This window comes from Nematostella vectensis, chromosome 2 (genome assembly GCF_932526225.1).
Source record: "Nematostella vectensis chromosome 2, jaNemVect1.1, whole genome shotgun sequence".
NCBI classification, from domain to species: Eukaryota; Metazoa; Cnidaria; class Anthozoa; order Actiniaria; family Edwardsiidae; genus Nematostella; species Nematostella vectensis.
This window is the reverse complement of record NC_064035.1, coordinates 19,905,556-19,930,141: the sequence shown is the minus strand read 5'-3', so window position 1 is coordinate 19,930,141 and position 24,586 is coordinate 19,905,556. Positions and strand designations below refer to the sequence as shown.

Genomic DNA, 24,586 nt, shown 5'->3' with positions numbered 1-24,586 from the left:
TTAGACATGCCCAGACTCGCCTGCGGGGAATCCCCTGACTCGCTCCTAAGAATTAAAATTCAAAGAATGTCACGCAACAGCCGTAACCATAGGATTGTATCATAAAATGAAACCAGCACACACCGCATGAAAAAATAAAACTAAAAATAACATATAGTCTCCATGAAATAAAAAAAGGGGAGTTTCCATAAAATGAATGCCATCAACAGTTTCCACACAGTGGATTCCATCGGCAGTTTCCATACAGCGGTTCCTGTCACACGGCAGTAGTATAGCAGTTGGCTTGGTTCAAGATCACTTTCACTTTTGTGATAGTGGTCTGGAACCGCCAACTACTATACTACAACCGGACGCCCAAACATTCCCCCCGCACACACACACACATTTTCATATTCAATAAAACCACAGAGACTTTATATACATACTAAGGCTAAGTTCAATCGTCGGATTATCCATGAGCCGTATTCAATGCAAATGCTTGCAAAGGAAGATGGAACAATCGACTTGATCCATTTGCACGCATTTGCATTGAATACGGCTCATGGATAATACGACGTTTGAACTTAGCCTAAGTGTAGCTGAATATAACCTTTACTAAAATATAGATCAGCTAGTATGGCAATTTTGCCTATTAATCCAAGCATGAACCTTCACTTCGTTAGTTTAAGAGTGGAACAGAGATAAGCAACAAATACTGGTATCGCTAGAAAACGACTACGTCGTCGACAATTTCAACAAAGACATTTGAGTCCAGGTTTTGTTCAACTGATTTGAACGGGCAGCTTTGTCTGTCAACCATGAGAAGGTTTCTCAAAATTTATTTATTTAAAGACAAGAGAGGTACCTGAACAATATGGAACTAGATATACAATAGTAGAAAACATTGTGAACTGAATACAATTTTCTTTTCAACAATGACTCTCTTGCTCGTATTAAATTAAAACCAGACTTAAACCCGACACCCAAAAAAATGTGACCCCCCCTTTAATGACAGCCCAAAAAAGTGTGAGCCCCCCTAAATCTGCGTCAAAAAAAACGTAGCCCCCTACATATTTCCCCCCCCCTCCAGTAATTAATGACCGCTCCCTAACAAAATCAATGTCATTTTGAAAGTCTTCAGCAGTTCCCCTTTCACGCTCAATTATAGTACTGGTATTATTATTAGTATTCGACCCAAAGATAGTTCGTGCCACACGTGGTCTATTTTCTACGCTGATCACGTGCTATCTGGTTTGATTGCTTCACTGATCACGTACTCTCTGGTTTAGTTGCATATTTCCCCCCCCTCCAGTAATTAATGACCGCTCCCTAACAAAATCAATGTCATTTTGAAAGTCTTCAGCAGTTCCCCTTTCACGCTCAATTATAGTACTGGTATTATTATTAGTATTCGACCCAAAGATAGTTCGTGCCACACGTGGTCTATTTTCTACGCTGATCACGTGCTATCTGGTTTGATTGCTTCACTGATCACGTACTCTCTGGTTTAGTTGCTTCAGTTATCACGTGCTCTCTGGTTTAGTTGCTTCGCTGATCATCTGCTTGACTTCCTTCTTGCCTCGTTTTGACTTCATCTCCATGTAGCCTCGTGCCGCTACGATACTAATCACGAGAGTTGATCACGTGCTCTCTGGTTTAGTTGCTTCAATGATCACGTGCTATCAGGTTTAGTTGCTTCGCTGGTCACGTGCTCACTGGTTTGGTTGCTTCACTGATCACGTGCTCTCTTGTTTAGTTGCTTCACTGATCACGTGCTCTCTGGTTCAAGTGCATCACTGATCACGTGCTATCAGGTTTAGTTGCTGCACTGGTCACGTGCTCTCTGGTTTGATTGCTTCACTGATCACGTACTCTCTGGTTTAGTTGCTTCGCTGATCATCTGCTTGACTTCCTTCTCGCCTCGTTTTGACTTCATCTCCATGTAGCCTCGTGCCGATACGATACTGATCACGAGAGTTGATCACGTGCTCTCTGGTATAGTTGCTTCACTGATCACGTGCTATCAGGTTTAGTTGCTTCTCTGGTCACGTGCTCACTGGTTTGGTTGTTTCACTGATCACGTGCTCTCTTGTTTAGTTGCTTCACTGATCACGTGCTCTCTGGTTCAAGTGCATCACTGATCACGTGCTGTCAGGTTTAGTTGCTGCACTGGTCACGTGTTCACTGGTTTGGTTGCTTTACTGGTCACGTGCTCATTGGCTTGGTTGCTTCACTGGTCACGTGCTCTCTGGTTTAGTTGCTTCGCTGATCATCTGCTTGACTTCCTTCTTGCCTCGTTTTGACTTCATCTCCATGTAGCCTCTAGCCGCTACGATACTGATCACGAGACCTGCACCCATCGAAATGGCGATCCACGCGGCGAAGCTGAGATATAGATCTGTAGAGTGGAAGGAGGTTAGGAAACAAGGAGAACACGAGCAGCAGGTAGGGCGGGGTCTAGCAGGGGATACAAGAGATCCCCTTCCCTCCCCTTGGGACTAAAATTACGATTGAGGATCGGCGGGTTGTATACTTTAATAGGGGAGCTTAAGATACATTCAACTTTCTATTTTGGATAAGAGATTTTTTTCTATGAGAGAAAAGAGAAGATGACATGACAGAAAATGTCATCAATGAAAAGTTTGTCGATATGAAAAAAATGCTGAAAAGATTAAATGCACCATGCATTGTCAGGTGCCGCTTTAGGATGCCTTGATCTCTCGAGTGCGACCGCAGAGGGTAATGAATTTCCTGGAAGTCTAGTTATGCGGACCACTTCCTAACCCTAGACCGGTTCTTTTATTCCGTTCCCGGTATTTCTTACCTCGACTCTTTTCGCAGACGTAAGGCAGCTTGGTTTCGCAGCCCAGATCAGCCCAAGTTACTGTGTTGTTCCACATCTTGATCTGAACACAGTCCTCGCCAGTACACCTTGGCAGAAGTCGGTCATAGTGCTTATCGTTAGGTTCACCTGTATCCCATCGGAAGTACGTGGCCTTGTTGCTGAACTGGTCAACTCCGACATCATTCCACACGTAAGTTCCTAGTATCACAGTACACACATTAGGGGGTAACAAACCGGCAACACTACATCACTATTATTACCCATCATCATGCAAAGTCAATACCTACACCACCGCCACGATCTATCACCTGCATCAACTACGTCATCGACATCATCAATAACATAAATCATCATCATCATGAACCATCACTATCCATCAACATCATCGTCATTACCAAAAAGAATCACCCCCACTATCCATCATTATTATAAAATATCAGCAACCCTTAATCATCACCATCATAATCACCACTATCGTGCATAATGCATCATTACTTCAAATCATCATGAATCATTAGTGGGTACAGATGCCCTACTCGAGATCTTAGAAGCCGTCATTAAGCCCGATCCACACGCTACTGGAGATCATGGATGCCATGAACTCATAAATTATCTGCTTCCGCTTTGTCATTAAGCCCGATCCACACGCTACTGGAGATCATGGATGACATGAACTCATAAATTACCTGCTTCCGCTCTGTCATTAAGCCCGATCCACACGCTACTGGAGATCATGGATGCCATGAACTCGTAAATTACCTGCTTCCGCTCTGTCATTAAGCCCGATCCACACGCTACTGGAGATTATGGACGCCATGAACTCATAAATTATCTGCTTCCGCTTTGTCATTAAGCCCGATCCACACGCTACTGGTAATCATTGATGCCATGAACTCGTAAATTACCTGCTTCCGCTCTGTCATTAAGCCCGATCCACACGCTACTGGAGATCATGGATGCCACGAACTCATTCTCGGAGTAGCTCCTAATAGTGACTAACGTGGCGTTTTTCTTCTTACACTCGAGCTGAGCCAAATCCCAAACCATCTCAACACGAATGTACTGGTAGCATTTGTCGTCTCTGCACTTCCACCCAGGAATTTCTAGGATAGAATCAAGTATGAAACGTAAGTAGGGTCAAGACGGGCGTCTCTATAATAAGGCGAACCGAGGCAATGGTCAAGCGAGTCCGTAAATACATTTCCAAATATGGATCTGGGTTTTACATGATTTGCAGAGCCGTAGCAGGCACCGTAAGATTTGAGGGCACAATACGGAAATGTTAAGAAAATAACCTACTGCTCATTCCCTTATAATTTTTAAAAACAATGGGAGGACACATGCCCCCAGTGCACCACCCCCTGCTAAGGCCCTGATTTGTGCTAAGGCCCTGATTTGTGCTAACGCCCTGATTCGTGCTAAGGCCCTGATTTGTGCTAAGGCCCTGATTTGTGCTAACGCCCTGATTCGTGCTAACGCCCTGATTTGTGCTAAGGCCCTGATTTGTGCTAAGGCCCTGATTTGTGCTAAGGCCCTGATTCGTGCTAAGGCCCTGATTTGTGCTAAGGCCCTGATTTGTGCTAAGGCCCTGATTTGTGCTAAGGCCCTGATTTGTGCTAAGGCCCTGATTTGTGCTAAGGCCCTGATTTGTGCTAAGGCCCTGATTCGTGCTAAGGCCCTGATTTGTGCTAAGGCCCTGATTTGTGCTAAGGCCCTGATTTGTGCTAAGGCCCTGATTCGTGCTAAGGCCCTGATTTGTGCTAAGGCCCTGATTCGTGCTAAGGCCCTGATTCGTGCTAAGGCCCTGATTTGTGCTAACGCCCTGATTTGTGCTAACGCCCTGATTTGTGCTAACGCCCTGATTCGTGCTAAGGCCCTGATTTGTGCTAAGGCCCTCATTTGTGCTAAGGCCCTGATTCGTGCTAAGGCCCTGATTTGTGCTAAGGCTCTTATTTGTGCTAAGGCCCTGATTCGTGCTAAGGCCCTGATTTGTGCTAAGGCCCTGATTCGTGCTAAGGTCCTGGTTTGTGCTAAGGCCCTGATTCGTGCTAAGGCCCTAATTTGTGCTAACGCCCTGATTCGTGCTAAGGCCCTGATTCGTGCTAAGGCCCTGATTTGTGCTAAGGCCCTGATTCGTGCTAAGGTCCTGGTTTGTGCTAAGGCCCTGATTCGTGCTAAGGCCCTAATTTGTGCTAACGCCCTGATTCGTGCTAACGCCCTGATTTGTGCTAAGGCCCTGATTTGTGATTTTATGAAAGCCAAGATGATGACTGCCACCCGCAAGTAAATGCAAGGAATGACTGGTGACTGGCCCCCTTTCTCCCAAATAAAATGCCATAGTGGGCATGGTATGGTAAATCGCTGAGCAAAGTTTTGCGTACCTAATAAGGCCATCATAGCCCAAACACATATGCTTGCAAATGAACCAAATCTGTTGCTTCCTGTTCCTTTGTACGCATTTTCATTTGAAATAGTACATGAAATAGTACATGAAAACGTAAGCCTTAGTTTATTTTTGGCTGCAAACAAATGAAGTCTATACACATGCATGACGCTTCATCTCTGCTTGGAGCCTCCCAAGACCAAAGGCGCCAGAAAAGACCTCAATTTTTTTCACCCTACGACACTGTAAGAGCTGTGCGTGACGTGACCGTCTAAGACAGGGCTTTGAACCTGGTTATTGCTTACCTTTTAGTGCGCGGGTAACTCATGTGTCATAGTGTTACATTGTGTTTTTGATGTCCCTTTTATCGTGCCCTTCCCAGTTTTTCGATGTCTATCACGGCCCTCCAAGGCTCATTCGGATATTTATACGGTTTCAAACGCGCAAAGACCTAGATACACTGGGGCCTTAGCTACGCGTACAGACCTATCAAAGTTCACCCCGTCCCTCTCCCCTAGGATTCCCAATGACTGAAACGAGCATTTTCTATTCTCGGATGACCTATCGCGTTGACGCAAAGTTTTTGGTCGATGTTTACCTTGCTTTGAGTAGATCTCGCAAACAAACTGAAATTGCGCGTTACACACGGCGTCATTCCACCTCTTCGTCCGCCACTTGAGCTCCACGCAGTTTTCCTTGTTGCACCCGCTGTTGAAGTTATTCGGCTCCTGCTTATCCCACGCGAAGAAGGTCGGTCTTGCGTACTTCTCGTAGCTCCAGATGTAATGCGCCTCTTGTGATTTGTCATTCAGTCCTATCCAACCACCTTCACCAGACTTGAGTAGATGGCCAACGAAACTAGGGGAATAAATTTGCAGTCACAGATGTGCTAGCACTATGGTTCAGCCTGGGGAGGGGGACTCCGATAAAAAACATACGGGGGTAATCATGGGCAAAATCAATTTTAACCCTGGGGGATAGCACTTTGGGTGTGGTCAACAAATATTCTAACCCCTAAAGCATAGAAAATTGGGTGTGGTCGAAGGCATTTTTAACATTAAGAGATATAACACACCATAAGAAATAGCGGTTGGTCGTATTTTATAGCCTAAAAAAATCCTTTAATCCTTCCACCCCCCTAAGGGATAGTAGTAGGTCGAAATTTTGTACCCTAATAGATAGGCCCGTACCCAGGATTTTTCATGGGGGGGGGGGTGCGAAATTGGGATTGATAGGATTTGGCTACATACCAGAGTGATATAGCTTATGCTTCATAGCTTTGTCTACAAATAGCACGTCTATTGAGAACCGAAATTGGACCTTCGGCCGTTGTAGGGGGGTGCGTTCGCACCGCACCCCCTGCACCCCCCCCCCCCCCCCTATGGGTGCGGGCCTGATCCCCGTCTACTTTTTTAAAGGTTTCCTCCAACGAGCTTATCTTCAGAGATACTTACTCATTCTCCTCTTGGTTGTCGATAGTTGCCAGTTTCGCACCGTTACCCTGACAGAACCCGTGCGCTTCCTCCCATGTCTTGGGCTCGGAGAAGTACCTGAAGCACTTCCCGTTAAAGTAGGACCAGTCCTTTAGACACATTTCTATGGAGATACAAACGGTACGTCCTGACGTGACACATTTGTGTGGATAATGAGATTAGACCAAGGCCTGAATCCCGAGATACAGTGCGCGGTAAAGGGGCGGGAAAATTTACGCTCCTGGTTGGTTTTGTTGTACTATGGTAATCGAATAATGAAGTTTCTGTGAAATTCCGGGTTCTTTTATTTGCAATGTTTTTTGATCGAACTTTCTTTTGATTTCAAGCTGTGAATTAAACGAAAAAAATTTCTAATTTGGGCCGCCGTACTGACAGTATCTGCTGGACTGCATCTATGGGAGAATACAGGAAAAAATATCAAAGGGCTACCTTCGCATGCTACTTTGCAATCACTAAAAGCAGTCTTCCTTTCGTTGATTTCACAGCCTGTAAGTGTAAGACAAAGATGGTAAATATAGATGGCTCCCAAACAAGAGAAACATGGACGGTACTTTATGGCATACCTTTCACTGTTAGCCAGTATCGTGTCACCTCCCTCCCTCCCTTAGTATCCACCTCCGCTTGGTACTGTGCGGTGTCACGTGGTAACACGTTCCTGATTGACAAGGTGTTTTTGCTAACGGTTGTAGTATTGGTAGTGCCTTGTGGTAGTTGTACAGCGTACTTATACCATGCGTACGATGCTCCAGGTTTCAGGGAAAAGTAGTGTGACGCCTTGAAGGTAACGCATTCTCCACGTTTTTTGTAGACAGGCTTCTTGTTGGTATAGATTCGTTTATCATTTTCTGAAAACAAAACAACGTAATTGCTAGAATAAATGAAATGCCTCCCTCGAATAAGCGCCTCGCCTAATAGGATAACAATGAATACGCGCCTCGCCTAATAACAGGGTCCTGAAGGGTGGGTCCCAATCCCGTTTCCCGGCCATTATTTTCGCAAAATCCCGGTGGCTATACTGTATATTATAGGGGGGGGGGGGGGGGGGGGGCTGAAAAGAGGGCCTAAATTTTAAAGGGTTAGGAGTCCTAGGAAGTGACTTCCGCTGAGCAGCAAGGTTTGAAGTTTGATGCTATCAAAAAGCTCTTAAAATGCGAAAAATTATATAGATTAACAACGTTTTCAGCATAAACAAGAACAGATTTGAAAAATTCCGTTCCCGTTGATTATCGTTCCCGGTAGACAAATCCCGTTCCCAGTAACCCTAATCCCGTTTTCCCGGCCCAAAATAAGGCGAATCCCGGCTCCCGTATTACCCCTCAGGACCCTCTAATAAGATGACAATGAATAAGCGCCTCACCCGAATAAGTGCCTCGTCTGAATGTTTTGCACTTTATAGAATTTGACGGAAAATGCGACATTAGAAGGAAAGAGACGAAAACGTACTGCCTGTACGTTGTAAAAATGGCTTTTTAAAAATATGCGCCTTCCCGCATAAGCTCCCTTTGGTACAAGAAAAATTTAATGAGCGCTGGGGGAGCACCAAAAATAATCCAGGCTTATTCAAGCATAGCTTTTATATGCTCCTAAAAAATCGAAATCCGCAATCTTTGATCTTTAAAGTGTGAAACATGATTTTGGACGAAAGTTTTCGATATTTTTAAGGTGTAAAATCTTTTTTTTTATGTTTCAAATTGTCTGTGTTTATTATAAAATTGTTTTCTCGGCTTTCGCAATAAAGTTTTGAAATTCTAAGAAAAAATCGATTCATTGAAATTCGGATAGATAAGATTGCTGTTCAAATATACGGAGAACAGATTACAAGGTATTGATAATTGCACGACAGCCGTCAAAAGGCTGGAAACGATTATTAACTGAAAGTAAACATCAGAAAACATCTGACAACAAAGTTTAGTTTACCATGCTGGCCGCAAAATATTCGCTTTCTCATACGAGTTGTGGGCTCAATTTCCTAACAGAACTAAGATAGAGTAAAGAGAAGAATGAAGTACTCCTCCATGTTCGTTTCACATTGCGGGCATTGCGACTATGTTTAAAGCGAACGTCACAAAATCGACTTCCTTGACTTCCTCCTGCAAAAGCGATTATACTGCAATAACTATTACAAATCTCCTTGAAATTCACTTAAAATAAGTAAAATAAGTATTTTTACTCACCAGCTCTTGCACGCGAGCAAAACAATGCAAGAAACAATACAAGAGGCCAGCAGGCCAAAACAGCTCGCACCATGCTTAACACGAACAATGAAGGAACTTGCTTAACAAACCGTCTAAATCACTCTCACAAGAAGTAATGTGGTTCCCAACATTATGCTCACTAACAAGTTCGTCCGCGCTCTTCGGTTTGTTTCCTCTCGGTTCTTTGAGTTGTAGTTATAGACCAACAAGTATTCGACGCAACGCTGATATGCTTTGTCGCGAAGCGCACGTCATGGGGATACTAAATATTGACTTAGCATGACAAGTTACTCAAATAGCTATCAGTTATCAACAAGGTTAATGAATAACTTGCTCAGTCACAATAACATGCGATTTATCATAACATTTCACGGTATACACTTTTACCATATAGACCATACATATAGCCCCAGTTAACGACAAAGAAAAAAAATACAATTGACTTGACTAGGTAGCTATAGATTTCTTAAAGCTGTTTATTTCAGAGATCGGATATCTAAAATATTTCCAGAAAAACAAGTTAAAGAAAAAAGAAACGCGTTATTTTGTGCACGACACCACAGGGCAAACAAATATTCCGAGCAGTCTCCGAGTGCTCCCCGACGAGCTTTGATGCAGGCGCGGTCGCATGTTATCGAGCGTTATTATGTTCAATCATTCATTCCTCTGGACTCTGGAAGATTTCAGATTATGGTCATTAACTTTCGTCTTTCCTCGATAGAAACAACAAATTTCGTATCCATAGAAGCTTTAAAAGGATGTAGAATGTATACAAATGGTTTAGGCATCGAAAGTTTATTAATATTATTCATTTCATCCGGTAAGTCTCGCTGTTTCTTTTGTTGATTTGAGTCTAGATAAAGAACGATTTTGGACTTCGTCGCAAAGGATCACAACTTGGCCTGCATCTTGTCATTGCACAAAATTTACGTATATAACAGCGAAACAAGGACAAAACTAGAAGGAAGTGTTGCTTTTCGATATGTTGACATCGTGTCTCAAACTAACCAAAACTTACCGTAAAAGCGATCGCGTGAATTTTGTAATCAGCATTTGTTTACAACTAAACTAACAACTTTGTTTTGCTAATATTTAAGTAACTAATAAAGTATTGTGGTTAATACTCATATATACAGAAATCAAGACCTGACAGTCTCTCTAATGTTATATTGTTTTTTCAATAGATGATAATAAGATGACGGTGCCAGCGACAAGTCACAATGTTTGTTTCCAAACAAGAAGATTATGACGAAAATGTTTATAACTGTAATTGAAATTTCTAATAATGGGTGCTGCCCCTTCTGATCAAAACGCTGCATCTCAGTCACCAACAACTCACTTACGATGGACAAGTGATGAAAGAAAAAGACGCTTTCCAAAATTGATAAACCTTCGGAGAAGGCTCTTGCGTAGTCGTGGTCCGTATCGTACTTTGGATCATGGCAAAGTACTCAAGGATCTTATTGAGAACTGGAGCACACAAGAAATCACTGAGCTTGTGGACGAGTATGAGGCCCTTATTGCTCAAAAGGACTCCATAACACAGAGTAGTATCTGCCGTCAACCAGTGTCCTCACTCAAAAAAGACTTCCAAGAATTACTGGAAAATGCCTATTGTTCAGATGTTGTGTTGCTTTACAGCGGTTCGAGATTTCATGCAAACAAAGCTATTCTCTCTGCCAGGTGTTCCTATTTCAAGGATATGTTCAGTGATGAGAGTAACCAACCACTAACATACTCAGTTGATATACCAGTTGAAGAGATATCAACAGGAATGTTTGCGTCGTTGCTTCAATACCTCTATACTGGAGATTTTCTCAGCCAGAATTCTGGTCTTGATAGTTTGGAACTCCTTATTCAACTTGGTGATGATTTTGGTACCCCAAATGTTTTGGAACAAGATCTTAAATGTCTTCTTTACAATGCTGATCATTCTGACACATTGTTGGTTTTCCAAGGGTTCAACCTTTCGGAGTTACCTGTTGATAGCTCTGTAACTGAAACTTGTTTTGAAGTGCCATGCCATAAAGCAGTATTATGCGCCCGTTCACCTTATTTTAGGTCACTTTTACTAAAGAAAGACAGTAGTTTTCCTGTGTTAAATGAAAGTGGTGTTCTTAAGCTACTTTTAGATGAGCGGGTTTTTCCGCGCCAGTATGCAAGAGTCGTACTACAGTGTATGTACACAGACTCCTTTGACCTGTCAGCAGTGGTGAAATGGACATCAGAGGAAGAAAGAGGTCATGGCTTGGAGACCCATAAGCTTCTTACCACTGCAGAGGTTGCTATGGAAGTGTTTGAAGTTGCAAGGTTTATTGACTTTGATCTTCTTGCACAAGGTGTGTTATTTTTTGTTTGTGACTTCAAAATGTGATTTTTTTTAAAGCTGCAGTAATATGAGCAACTAAATTATCTAACCTGTCTTGCTTTCAACCAATCACGAGCTTCAGAGACGCAGCTTGAGATGTGTTGATGTCATTTCAATGCGAGAGGCTGGTAGAAATACATTCATGTATTTTGTTGTGAAAATAAGAACAACCTTTTACTTTCTATAACAAACTTTGTCAACTTTTTTTGTTATGAAACAAGCTGGGTGATTTTGTTGCTCGATTATCTTACAATAATATTTAAATAATTAACAAATTTTCTTCTACCTTTAATTTTACATAATTTAAAACAAAAGATATACAGTATATATCCAAAATTCTTCAGAATATCGGCACAGATTAAAAAGGGAAGAAATGATAAGATCTATGCTCCTGGCATAGCTGTTCTTTTTTGTAGATTCTTATATTTGTGGAAGTATCGATGATTTTTTTTGCAAGTTTGTTATTGATTGTGCTACACTAGAGTGAGGTACAGTATGTATAAAGGAGCTCTACAAATAATGGCAATTAAAACACAGAGCTGTAGCAGGGGGTGGAACAATAGGGGCATCTGCCCCCAATATTTTCTAAATGTGCCCCCGATATTTTCTAAATGTGTCCCCAATATTTTCTAAATGTGTCCCCAATATTTTCTAAATGTGCCCCCAATATTTTCTAAATGTGTCACCGATATTTTCTAAATGTGCCCCCAAAATTTTCTAAATGTGCCCCCAATATTTTCTAAATGTGCCCCAATATTTTCTAAATGTGCCCCCAATATTTCAAGCCTTCTACAGCTCTGCAACATATTTAGTCAACTCCCCTGCCCACTTAACGACCCTCTGAAGAGAACAGATCTTCCTCGTGACATCCTTTCATTTCTAAAACTGACCAGAAGCTTTTTGGTTTACAAAGGATTTTGCTAATGAGACCTGGTGGTGTCATCATTTTCTCAGAGAAAAAAAAAAGCTATGACAATAATTTAGATTATCAGGCTATTATACATTTTTGCACGTTTCTAAACAATTAGTACTTTGCTCTTTTTATGTAATTTATGTGATTGTTGTCAATCAGGCTGTGAGGACATCATAGTGGAAGAGCTGTCACCTGCCTCACTGCTGGTTACGCTAGAGTGGAGTGCAAAGCCCCATGGCTCTCAATGGGTGGCCAAACAAGCAGAACAGTACTTACTTGAGGAGTTCACCACCATCATGCGCAGTGAGGTGTTCACAAAGATACCCAAGCTCTATCTTCAGAGGGCCATTCAATCAGACTTCATTCAAGCCTGTGAACAAGACATTCTTGCTGCTGTTATCAGATGGGGAGAGAGTCAGGTTGCTCAGAGAATGACAGCACTACAAGGTACATGCTGGGTGGTTTTCTTGATTTCGTGTACTATGAAGATGATGATAAAACCTAGACTTCTGGGGTTAACCAAAAATTGTTAATATTTCAGTGGACGCTTTTTCTTTTGGTGAAGCAGTTAAGCAGATCTAGCGGGAGGGCAAAGTGGGGTTAACCCCCTTCCCTTGGTCTGCCTAGGAAACTGCTATTGTACAGTACCTGCAAACAATTCCGTTAACTCCCCCCCCTCTTGGGCTGCCTAGGAAAGTGCTACATGCAAATAATGCAATATCCCATACCCCTTCCCCTCCTCTTGGGCTAGAAAAAGATTTAGTGTTTTGCGGAGGACATTCAGGACATGAACAGGACATTTCTCTCTTGAAGATGCAAGCATCCAAGTATTGGTTTGCATTTGATCAATTTTAGTGTAACAAAATTTTGACCCTGCGCCCCTGTGCATTTTTTGTTTGTATGAAAAGCTTGATGATTTTACCATTTTAAATGGAATGGACTTTCATTGCTTCACAAACTTTGTATTGCTTGTTTTTTTCTGATTGACTGAATTGACTGAAGAGTTTTACCTATAAATCCAGGAAGACCCGTAGACATTATCAAAAACCATGCACAGATTCAGATCCTTGCTCTCAAATGAGCAATGACATTAAACTATATATTGTAGGTCATGTTTTAAGACGGTCTGCATCTTTCTGCATAAATTCAGTCATCATGGATGGAAAAAGAAGTGTGAAAATCAAGGACATTGATAACAAAGCCTTGAAAAGAGAGTTAGCTGGTCTGGTTGAACATGTTCGAGTCCAGCACATTATCCCTCCTCAGTGTGAGGTCTTGGAAAATGCCCTAGCAAGAGGATTAATCAAACAGGGGATGCCTCTCGATATTGGACAAGGGAGCTTCTATCCTCGTTGCCCCTGGATGAGGCGTAAAAATGACAAGGACTTTACCAGACCAAGGTTGTTTCTCCCCTATTACCAAGAGGCTAAAGTGAGTATACCCCTCTCCCTCTCTTAACAAAATGTTAAATGTACTGTAGCTATGTTGGCTACTGTACTTTGGCCCCCTTCGTATGATGGAAGTCATGGTGTTTTTTACTTCCAAACAAAACCTAAACTGCTGTCATTTTCTGCTGTCTCACATCATTGATCACTGCTTTGATCACTGAAACAACTGAACAGCTTTCCAACATACCTTCATTTTTGCCCCCTCCCTTTTTTAAAATGTTTATAATTATTTAGTTGCTCATACCTTTGTTTATACTTTAACTTGCTTGGGCTTTTGTTAGTACTTATTTACTTGCTTATAGTTTTGTTTTTACAAACTTTTATACTTTTGCTTTGTCTTGTTTGTACTGATTTACTTGCTTGGGCTTTTGTTTGTACTTATTTACTTGCTTTGTCTTTTTTTATACTGATTTACTTGCTTGGGCTTTCGTTTGTACTTATTTACTTGCTTTGTCTTTTGTTTGTACTTATTTATTTCTTTGTCTTTTGTTTGTACTGATTTACTTGCTTAGGCTTTTGTTTGTACTGATTTACTTGCTTGGGCTTTTGTTTGTACTTATTTACTTGCTTTTTCTTTTGTTTGTACTTATTTACTTGCTTTGTCTTTTGTTTGTTCTCATTTATTTGATTTGTATATTGTTTATACTTATTTACTTGCTTGAGCTTTTGTTTGTACTTATTTATTTGCTTTGTCTTTTGTTTGTACTTATTTACTTGCTTTGTCTTTTGTTTTGTACTTATTTACTTGCTTTGTCTTTTGTTTGTACTGATTTACTTGGCTGCTTTGTCTTTTGTTTGTACTTATTTATTTGCTTTGTCTTTTGTTTATACTGATTTACTTGCTTGGGCTTTTGCTTGTACTTATTTATTTGCTTTGTCTTTTGTTTGTACTTATTTATTTGCTTTGTCTTTTGTTTGTACTGATTTACATGCTTAGGCTTTTGTTTGTACTTATTTATTTGCTTTGTCTTTTGTTTGTACATATTTATTTGCTTTGCTTTTGTTTATACTGATTTACTTGCTCAGGCTTTTGTTTGTCTTTATTTACTTGTTTATACTCTGGTTTGTACTTATTTACTTGCTTGGGCTTTTGCTGTAATATTTTTCTTTTTCTTTGCAGAGCATTTTACAAGAGCGACAAGATGCTGAGCTGGATCTCATCCAGCAGAGAATGTTGCACATGGGGAAAAGCATCCCTGATACTCTATACATGGTCAGCAACTCTAAGCGCAAGTTCTCCTATGGATCTTCTGGCCCTTCTTCTAACGCCCCGTCCTCATTTGATTTCCAAGCTCAGAGATTTTCAAGAAAGATGCCTGGAACATACTGTAGGGTTCAAAGATCTAACTCTATACCATTAGGTATGGGCATAAAAGTTGATGATTACAAGGCTACCTCCATTTATTTATGTTTTGTTTCACTGTTTTATAGATTTGATTTGTTTGCTCAAAAAGAGAGTCATGTACTGTATTCTCATATTCATATAATTATATGCACTTTGGACATTTACTTTCCTGCTAGGCCTCAGTGCAACATTAAACTTAAATAATTGCACATTGTAGATAAGCAATGCTGTGATTTAGATCCACAATGCTATTTTTTGTTGTTGTTTCATTCATGTTTGTTTGTTTGTTGCTTGGTAATGCCAGGGGAGGGTGTGTCTTCTAACCCAAGGATGTTGCCAGAGCCGTATGGCCTCCCTGATATTGCAGCTGAGGTGCTGATATATGACCCTGATGAAGAGCCTGCTGCTGTGTCCAGTAATGACTTCCCGGAGGTACTTCAATGATCAAGGGATACAAAACTAATCTGAAAGACCTTCATGGGGTTGATCGGCAAAATAGCTTCCCCTTCTTGCCTTAGATTTCTAGTTATTATGTCCTTTGATTGTTGTGAAGAATGTCCAGGGGGAGGTATATGTGATGAGGTTCAAATACAGTATAGCCAAAATTTCATACCCCAATGATGGGACCTTACCACCCTGAATTCTATACCCCAAAATACTAAGAATAAACCAAAATCCCCAAATAGTCGTGTTCATTAACCAGAGTAATGAATGAAGACTAAAGATTAAAATTTGGCATAGTCGAGTACCAGTTTTAAGCAGATTAAAAATACCAAGAGTATAATTATGGCAAAGTTTCACATTATAGTATACATAACATTATACATAACACTGAGTTTGATAGAGCAGACAGTGTACACCACAACTGAGCTTCTGTGCCTCTTTTTATTATGCATATCAAGTTATGTGTCTTGTGTGTAGGTGTCCAGCTCTCCTGGTCCGATCCCAGATGTTGCTGCATCACTATCTTCGTCACCTATCCCACCAGATGACATGGTGCAGCTAGATCGTATACTTGGTTACCTCAACAGAGAGCCTGGCCCCTCCCCACAATGAGCTTGCGTGCTAGCATCGTGACAGGGAATCTTATCAGAGCATGTTCCTTGATCTCAGTGGACACTTTTATTGTAGAGAGGTCATTGTACCAGACAAATCGTGAGTAGTAGGGACTGAATGTGTAGAGAGGTCATTGTACAAGACAAGTCATGAGTAGAAGGGACTGGATGTGTAGAGAGGTCATTGTACAAGACAAGTCATGAGTAGAAGGGACTGGATGTGTAGGGAGGTCATTGTACAAGACAAGTCACGAGTAGAAGGAACTGGATGTGTAGAAAGGTCATTGTACAAGACAAGTCATGAGTAGAAGGGACTGGATGTGTATAGAGGTCATTGTACAAGACAAGTCATGAGTAGAAGGGACTGGATGTGTAGGGAGGTCATTGTACAAGACAAGTCATGAGTAGAAGGGACTGGATGTGTATAGAGGTCATTGTACAAGACAAGTCATGAGTAGAAGGGACTGGATGTGTAGAGAGGTCATTGTACAAGACAAGTCATGAGTAGAAGGGACTGGATGTGTAGAGAGGTCATTGTACAAGACAAGTCATGAGTAGAAGGGACTGGATGTGTAGAGAGGTCAATGTACAAGACAAGTCATGAGTAGAAGGGACTGGATGTGTAGAGAGGTCATTGTACAAGACAAGTCATGCGTAGAAGGGACTGGATGTGTAGAGAGGTCAATGTACAAGACAAGTCATGAGTAGAAGGGACTGGATGTGTAGAGAGGACATTGTACAAGACAAGTCATGAGTAGAATGGACTGGATGTGTAGAGAGGACATTGTACAAGACAAGTCATGAGTAGAAGGGACTGGATGTGTAGAGAGGTCATTGTGCAAGACAAGTCATGAGTAGAAGGGTCTGGATGTGTTGCGAGGTCATTGTACAAGACAAGTCATGAGTAGAAGGGACTGGATGTGTAGAGAGGACATTGTACAAGACAAGTCATGAGTAGAAGGGACTGGATGTGTAGAGAGGTCATTGTACAAGACAAGTCATGAGTAGAAGGGACTGGATGTATAGAGAGGTCATTGTACAAGACAAGTCATGAGTAGAAGGGACTGGATGTATAGAGAGGTCATTGTACAAGACAAGTCATGAGTAGAAGGGACTGGATGTGTAGAGAGGTCATTGTACAAGACAAGTCATGAGTAGAAGGGACTGGATGTGTAGAGAGGTCATTGTACAAGACAAGTCATGCGTAGAAGGGACTGGATGTGTAGAGAGGTCAATGTACAAGACAAGTCATGAGTAGAAGGGACTGGATGTGTAGAGAGGACATTGTACAAGACAAGTCATGAGTAGAATGGACTGGATGTGTAGAGAGGACATTGTACAAGACAAGTCATGAGTAGAAGGGACTGGATGTGTAGAGAGGTCATTGTGCAAGACAAGTCATGAGTAGAAGGGTCTGGATGTGTTGCGAGGTCATTGTACAAGACAAGTCATGAGTAGAAGGGACTGGATGTGTAGAGAGGTCATTGTACAAGACAAGTCATGAGTAGAAGGGACTGGATGTATAGAGAGGTCATTGTACAAGACAAGTCATGAGTAGAAGGGACTGGATGTGTAGAGAGGTCATTGTACAAGACAAGTCATGAGTAGAAGGGACTGGATGTGTAGAGAGGTCATTGTACAAGACAAGTCATGAGTAGAAGGGACTGGATGTGTAGAGAGGACATTGTACAAGACAAGTCATGAGTAGAAGGGACTGGATGTGTAGAGAGGTCATTGTACAAGACAAGTCATGAGTAGAAGGGACTGGATGTGTAGAGAGGTCATTGTACAAGACAAGTCATGAGTAGAAGGGACTGGATGTGTAGAGAGGTCAATGTACAAGACAAGTCATGAGTAGACGGGACTGGATGTGTAGAGAGGACATTGTACAAGACAAGTCATGAGTAGAAGGGACTGGATGTGTAGAGAGGACATTGTACAAGACAAGTCATGAGTAGAAGGGACTGGATGTGTAGAGAGGACATTGTACAAGACAAGTCATGAGTAGAAGGGACTGGATGTGTAGAGAGGTCATTGTACAAGACAAGTCATGAGTAGAAGGGTCTGGATGTGTTGCGAGGTCATTGTACAAGACAAGTCATGAGTAGAAGGGACTGGATGTGTAGAGAGGTCATTGTACAAGACAAGTCATGAGTAGAAGGGACTGGATGTATAGAGAGGTCATTGTACAAGACAAGTCATGAGTAGAAGGGACTGGATGTGTAGAGAGGTCAATGTACAAGACAAGTCATGAGTAGAAGGGACTGGATGTGTAGAGAAGTCATTGTACAAGACAAGTCATGAGTAGAGGGTACTGGATGTGTAGAGAGGTCAATGTACAAGACAAGTCATGAGTAGAAGGGACTGGATGTGTTGCGAGATCATTGTACAAGACAAGTCATGAGTAGAGGGTACTGGATGTGTAGGGAGGTCATTGTACAAGACAAGTCATGAGTAGAAGGGACTGGATGTGTAGAGAGGACATTGTACAAGACAAGTCATGAGTAGAAGGGACTGGATGTGTAGAGAGGACATTGTACAAGACAAGTCATGAGTAGAAGGGACTGGATGTGTTGCGAGATCATTGTACAAGACAAGTCGAGTAGAAGGGTCTGGATGTGTTGCGAGGTCATTGTACAAGACAAGTTATGAGTAGAAGGGACTGGATGTGTAGAGAGGTCATTGTAGAAGACAAGTCATGAGTAGAAGGGACTGGATGTGTAGAGAGGTCATTGTAGAAGACAAGTCATGAGTAGAAGGGACTGGATGTGTAGATTGGTCATTGTACAAGACATGAGTAGAAGGGACTGGATGTATAGAGAGGTCATTGTACAAGACAAGTCATGAGTAGAAGGGACTGGATGTGTAGAGAGGACATTGTACAAGACAAGTCATGAGTAGAAGGGACTGGATGTATAGAGAGGTCATTGTACAAGACAAGTCATGAGTAGAAGGGTCTGGATGTGTTGCGAGGTCATTGTACAAGACAAGTCATGAGTAGAAGGGACTGGATGTGTAGAGAGGTCATTGTACAAGACAAGTCATGAGTAGAAGGGACTGGATGTGTAGAGAGTTCATTGTACAAGACAAGTCATGAGTAGAAGGGACTGGATGTATAGAGAGCTCATTGTACAAGACAAGTCATGAGTAGAAGGGACTGGATGTGTAGAGAGGTCATTGTACAAGACAAGTCATGAGTAGAAGGGACTGGATGTGTAAGGGAAATCATTGTACAAAAAGTCGTATGTATTGGATGTATAGAGCATGCTAAGTACATTCTTCTCAGTGCCTCCCTGCCTGAAAAAAAAAAAGACAAAAGGGAGAATACCACCCAAATGAATTTACGAATTCTAGGAAATACCACCATTCTGTATCTATGACACTCTGCGTAATGTGACCCTGAGAATTACGTGACACTAAGTATTGTGTTATACTAGGTATTGCGTGACATCGGTCTTTGCCTGTGACTGAGCTTATGACACCAATTGCAGGGTGAAACGAATTGCTCAGTGACATACTAAGTGTTATTTGGTAAAATGATGTGATTTGACAAAATTAAAGAAATAAATAACAGTTTGTATGCAGTTTTTCATTAATGTTTACTAATGCTAGGGGTCTCAAACAATGGGATTAATTGAACTGTTGGCCTGTACTGTTAGAAATTCCTTGCACAGGGTTTGGACAGCATGCCTTCTTGTGCCCCATTGGAAAATCCCTGCCTTTGCCCACCATGCACACACAAGGTCCCTAGCACCACCACCACGCACACATAAGGTCCCTAGAACCACCACCACGCACACACAAGGTCCCTAGCACCACCACCACGCACACATAAGGTACCTAGCACCACCACCACGCACACACACAAGGTCCCTAGCACCACCACCACGCACACACAAAGTACCTAGCACCACCACCACGCACACATAAGGTACCTAGCACCACCACCACGCACACACACAAGGTCCCTAGCACCACCACCACGCACACACAAAGTACCTAGCACCACCACCACGCACACATAAGGTACCTAGCACCACCACCACGCACACATAAGGTCCCTAGCACCACCACCACGCACACATAAGGTACCTAGCACCACCACCACGCGCACACAAGGCCCCTAGCACCACCACCACGCACACACACAAGGTCCCTAGCACCACCACGCGCACACATAAGGTCCCTAGCACCACCACCACGCACACACAAGGTCCCTAGCACCACCACCACGCGCACACAAGGTCCCTAGCACCACCACCACGCACACACAAGGTCCCTAGCACCACCACCACGCACACACACAAGGTCCCTAGCACCACCACGCGCACACATAAGGTCCCTAGCACCACCACCACGCACACACAAGGTCCCTAGCACCACCACCACGCACACACAAGGTCCCTAGCACCACCACCACGCGCACACAAGGCCCCTAGCACCACCACCACGCACACACACAAGGTCCCTAGCACCACCACGCGCACACATAAGGTCCCTAGCACCACCACCACGCACACACAAGGTCCCTAGCACCACCACCACGCGCACACAAGGTCCCTAGCACCACCACCACGCACACACACAAGGTCCCTAGCACCACCACGCGCACACAAGGTCCCTAGCACCACCACCACGCACACACACAAGGTCCCTAGCACCACCACACAAGGTCCCTAGCACCACCACCACGCACACACAAGGTCCCTAGCACCACCACCACGCACACATAAGGTACCTAGCACCACCACGCACACACAAGGTCCCTAGCACCACCACCACGCACACACAAGGTCCCTAGCACCACCACCACGCACACACACAAGGTCCCTAGCACCACCACCACGCACACACAAGGTCCCTAGCACCACCACCACGCACACAAGGTCCCTAGCACCACCACCACGCGCACACAAGGTCCCTAGCACCACCACCACGCACACACACAAGGTCCCTAGCACCACCACGCGCACACAAGGCCCCTAGCACCACCACCACGCACACACAAGGTCCCTAGCAACACCACGCACACACAAGGCCCCTAGCACCACCACACAAGGTCCCTAGCACCACCACGCTCAAACAAGGTCCCTAGCACCACCACCACGCACACATGCACGACACTGTCTCTTGTGTGTGCGCCAAGAGAATATTCTTTTCGAAGCGATAATAAACGAAATCTTAAACGAACCTTACTTCAATTCACACCTTTTTTTAACAAAGCGAGATAAAACGTCCTTCTTTGTAGTCGTAATAACGCAAAACAAGATCAGTGAAGTCATCAATTGTCATCAATTATGCTAAGGATGTTTAATAGCAATAAAACTCACTAATTTAAAAATAATTAAGATTCGCTTAACAAACAATAATTGTCAACAAAAACTGGTTGTTGAACAGTGCCTCGTAGTTATGCATTCAGCTGCTTAGATCCATTTATTGATTGGATGAATAGTCTTCGCGAAATAATTTTTCTTTTCGTAATTATTTCCTTTATTGTCTCTGTTGCTTTACTTTAAGGCGGTGCATGATAAGCAACATTTTGTTCTAGAAAACTTCCTCAAAATCTTGGTTGCTTTCTTCTTCGTACTTCTGTACCATCATATCGAACTCTCTGGCCGTCCTTAGATCCATGCTTTCGCTACGACATTGGCGCCGCTTGCTCGTCTCAAGTGGCAATTTTCGTTTCATGTTATAACTGTCAAAACTCAGACTTAGAATATCCACTTTTTCCCTATCCATGTCTTTTAACTTTAAACCACGTGAAGGTTGTTTAAAAGAGAGGGTTTTTCCGTGAATCTCTCTAAATTCATCTTGATCGAGTTCAAGAATACCAGAGATTGTAACCACTCTATTGTCTGTAGACCCATTTTGTTCGGTTGTTTCAGCAGTTTGTGGTATGTCGTTTAATTCCTCCTGTTTAGGGGTGATGCCTTTTGAGTCGATATTACTGTCAGCCTGGTCATTTCTCCCCTTCGTCTCTCTGAAACCACCCTTTCTTGTTATTTTGCCCTCACTGTTTTCATCTCTTTCGCCGGCCTGGTCTGAAGGATAATAATCGAGCGCACGGTTCTGTAATCTCTTTAAGCTCTTTCTCAGGTTGAGGGCATTAACAGAGGTACGGAAAATCGCCTTACACCCGTCCCTGAACCGATTATTAAAGAACGAATAAATAAACGGATTACACACACTATTGCTCAACCCAATAGCGTAAAGAACCATTCGTACTTCGTCTAACCGCCGTGCTGTCTTGTACAAAATTCCCTCGATGACTCCTACATATAATAACAACGGAATCCACGTGACGAAAAACAACAAGATCACCGTAAGGAACATCTTCACGACCTTCTTACGCGTCTTGAGCACAGACTCGAATGAGCGAGATGTGCGGAGTGGATTTTTAGACGTATCGCGCTTCCAAACTACGCAAGAGATCCTTGCGTATAGTGCAACCAGTACAACGAGCGGAATCACATATCCGAACACGCTTAGGAACAACACGTAGGCACGGCCTGCCTGTGTGGAGGTCTGAATGGTGGCGCAGTACCGAACAGTAGTGTTATCCAAGTTCGTATGGTGCAGTACTTGGGTCAGAAAGATGCTGGGAGTGACCACCGCGAGCGCGTAGAGCCAAGCTGACGCAATGAGCTTATTCGCCGTCTTGTAAGTCATTATGTTGAGAGGATGGACGATGGCCCGGTGTCTGTTGATGCCGATTGTGATGAGAAGGACCATGGACACTTCTGGTGCGAGGTATTGAAGAAATCTTGATATTTTGCACTTGACGTCGTAATCGGAATCGAAGAAAAAATTGATTTTGATAAAGAGTGGAGTGCAGATGCTGCTCACCAGCAAATCGCTAATAGCTAGGTGTACAATAAACCGGTTCATGACAGTACGGAATTTCTTGGTTCGCGTCAAGACGGCCAGAACAAGTAGGTTACCAACGAAGCCGATCAGGGCGGCGATACATAGACAAGAAGTCATACCAACCACAAAACCCAAGCTGTATTCGGCCTTGTCCTTAGCAAACGTATCCGTTTTATTCTCCATAGCGCGAAGGGTTACTTGCAGGTGGAATCGTTCTTATGCAGTACTCTAATGATGATACTTTTATTGGTTGATAACTTGAATGCCTATATATAAGTCGTGGTTTAGTCCATTGAACTCATCATTCTACCAGTATCTATTGCTTTGATTACCACTGAATTTCATTGCTTGATTATTCCTTGTCAATTTAAAGATGGTAATTTTGCTAAACTCGTTGTCGAGCCCAATTGCTGGGTTGTCTTCACTATTGTTCAAGTTCTGGTCAATGAATCAAACAATTACGAAATCCGGAGTTAACGAGCTCCCTTGTCTACTTGCAATCAACCCTGAATAGAATAAAAAGAGTTAACGCTGAACAGAGAACATATTTTTTAAAGGTAAACTAAATTGATAAGAAAAACAAATAGTAAAAAGTATTAATCAAGGAGTGTGTTTTATTCATGGTATAAGCGCAATTTCGCACCCAGTTGTTGAAGAACAAGGCCAGGAAAAGGGGAAAACAGTTAAATGTTACTCAACTTGCTGCAAAGCTCGCTTTTATTTAATATCAGATAAAAAAACTACTTGCTAGAAAACCGTTGCCTAAAATCAATTCTCGGCGACCTAAAGCGGGTTACAATATTTCCTAGTGACGAGCTCTTGCACTCAAACATCACTTCGAATCACTTTCAAATTAAGATCCGTTTTAAACACGTAGCATAAATCATAAATCGAAAATAAAGAAATATATGGTGCCTTCAGACACTATATCGTCTTACTGGAAAGCTCGGTTATCCTTGGCAAACAACATATAATCTGTCTTCCATTATTGCTGTTTACTTCTAATAACGGTGTTTGTATTGTTGGGAGACGGATCTCCACATACGAGAACATAACGATATGTAATATCTCGAGGACATGCAACGGTTAATGCCTCATTTCATCCTTTTTTGACATTTACTAAGGTAAATTCGGACCACTCGGCGTTTTGGGGGGAGATTTATTCCATCACTTGATTACATTATAACTCTACGTTTTCTCCGTAGTGTAACCAATTAAAATTCCCCGTTGAGTCATTAACATGAGAACTAAAAAGTAAAATGGAAAAGGCTTTGAGTTCTTATTTAATCAAGCATACCTTAAAACTCTTGTTCGTAATCGCATATGTTTCGATGTCTTTTTGTGTAGTTTGCTTGAAAGCTAAATCTGCTTTGTTCGTTTTCCGTGGCTCGCTACCGGTGCAGGCTCATGATTTCTCATGTTCTATTAGTGAATACAGGAAAACGTGCGATTCCTCATCAGTCTTGAAAAGGTTTGTCAAACGCAGATATCTCTGATAATCTTGCTTGTTTGACGTTGGTTAAGGCCATTAGGACATTACCTAAGCGGTACTAAAGACAAAAACAAGACACAATCAAAGTGAATATTAATTCCCTTTGTGATTGGTTGCTATTTCTAAAGGTGATTTTAGACTTGTGTGCTAATAATTAGGATCTAACGTTCTATATCATGGTGTCGACAATGTTAAGTACTAGC

The 24,586-nt window shown here is 42.4% G+C and overlaps 3 protein-coding genes across 7 annotated transcripts; 1 reads left to right on the top strand and 2 right to left on the bottom strand.

Moving 5' to 3' along the window:
* Positions 1 to 802: 802 nt before the first annotated feature.
* LOC116615561 (C-type mannose receptor 2) lies at positions 803 to 9,162 on the bottom strand. The gene is made up of 8 exons (XM_032377266.2): positions 8,875 to 9,162; positions 7,264 to 7,545; positions 7,130 to 7,186; positions 6,662 to 6,803; positions 5,806 to 6,065; positions 3,730 to 3,927; positions 2,804 to 3,022; positions 803 to 2,377 (listed from the first exon to the last, which is right to left on the bottom strand). The coding sequence occupies exons 1-8, from the start codon at positions 8,945 to 8,947 to the stop codon at positions 2,217 to 2,219; spliced, it is 1,392 nt and encodes a 463-aa protein (XP_032233157.2). The 5' UTR covers positions 8,948 to 9,162; the 3' UTR covers positions 803 to 2,216.
* Positions 9,163 to 9,531: 369 nt separating this feature from the next.
* LOC5508493 (BTB/POZ domain-containing protein 7) lies at positions 9,532 to 19,600 on the top strand. 5 transcript variants are annotated; one of them, XR_007307135.1, is made up of 8 exons: positions 9,532 to 9,715; positions 10,080 to 11,234; positions 12,336 to 12,623; positions 13,321 to 13,607; positions 14,745 to 14,985; positions 15,274 to 15,401; positions 15,891 to 16,104; positions 16,205 to 19,600. XR_007307135.1 is itself a non-coding variant. In XM_032377265.2 (7 exons), the coding sequence occupies exons 2-7, from the start codon at positions 10,181 to 10,183 to the stop codon at positions 16,023 to 16,025; spliced, it is 2,133 nt and encodes a 710-aa protein (XP_032233156.2). In that variant the 5' UTR covers positions 9,532 to 9,715; positions 10,080 to 10,180; the 3' UTR covers positions 16,026 to 19,600. The 5 variants fall into 5 exon arrangements, 1 of the variants encoding a protein (XP_032233156.2); XR_007307138.1 differs by having other exon boundaries at positions 15,891 to 16,204; positions 18,848 to 19,600; XR_007307137.1 differs by having other exon boundaries at positions 15,891 to 16,854; positions 18,848 to 19,600.
* A 1,719-nt stretch (positions 19,601 to 21,319) lies between these two features.
* On the bottom strand, positions 21,320 to 24,455 carry LOC5508482 (neuropeptide FF receptor 2). Its single transcript, XM_032377269.2, has 2 exons — positions 24,189 to 24,455; positions 21,320 to 23,397 (listed from the first exon to the last, which is right to left on the bottom strand). Exon 2 carries the CDS (start codon positions 23,072 to 23,074, stop codon positions 21,569 to 21,571), a length of 1,506 nt encoding a protein of 501 aa, XP_032233160.1. The 5' UTR covers positions 23,075 to 23,397; positions 24,189 to 24,455; the 3' UTR covers positions 21,320 to 21,568.
* Between the last annotated feature and the right edge of the window lie 131 nt (positions 24,456 to 24,586).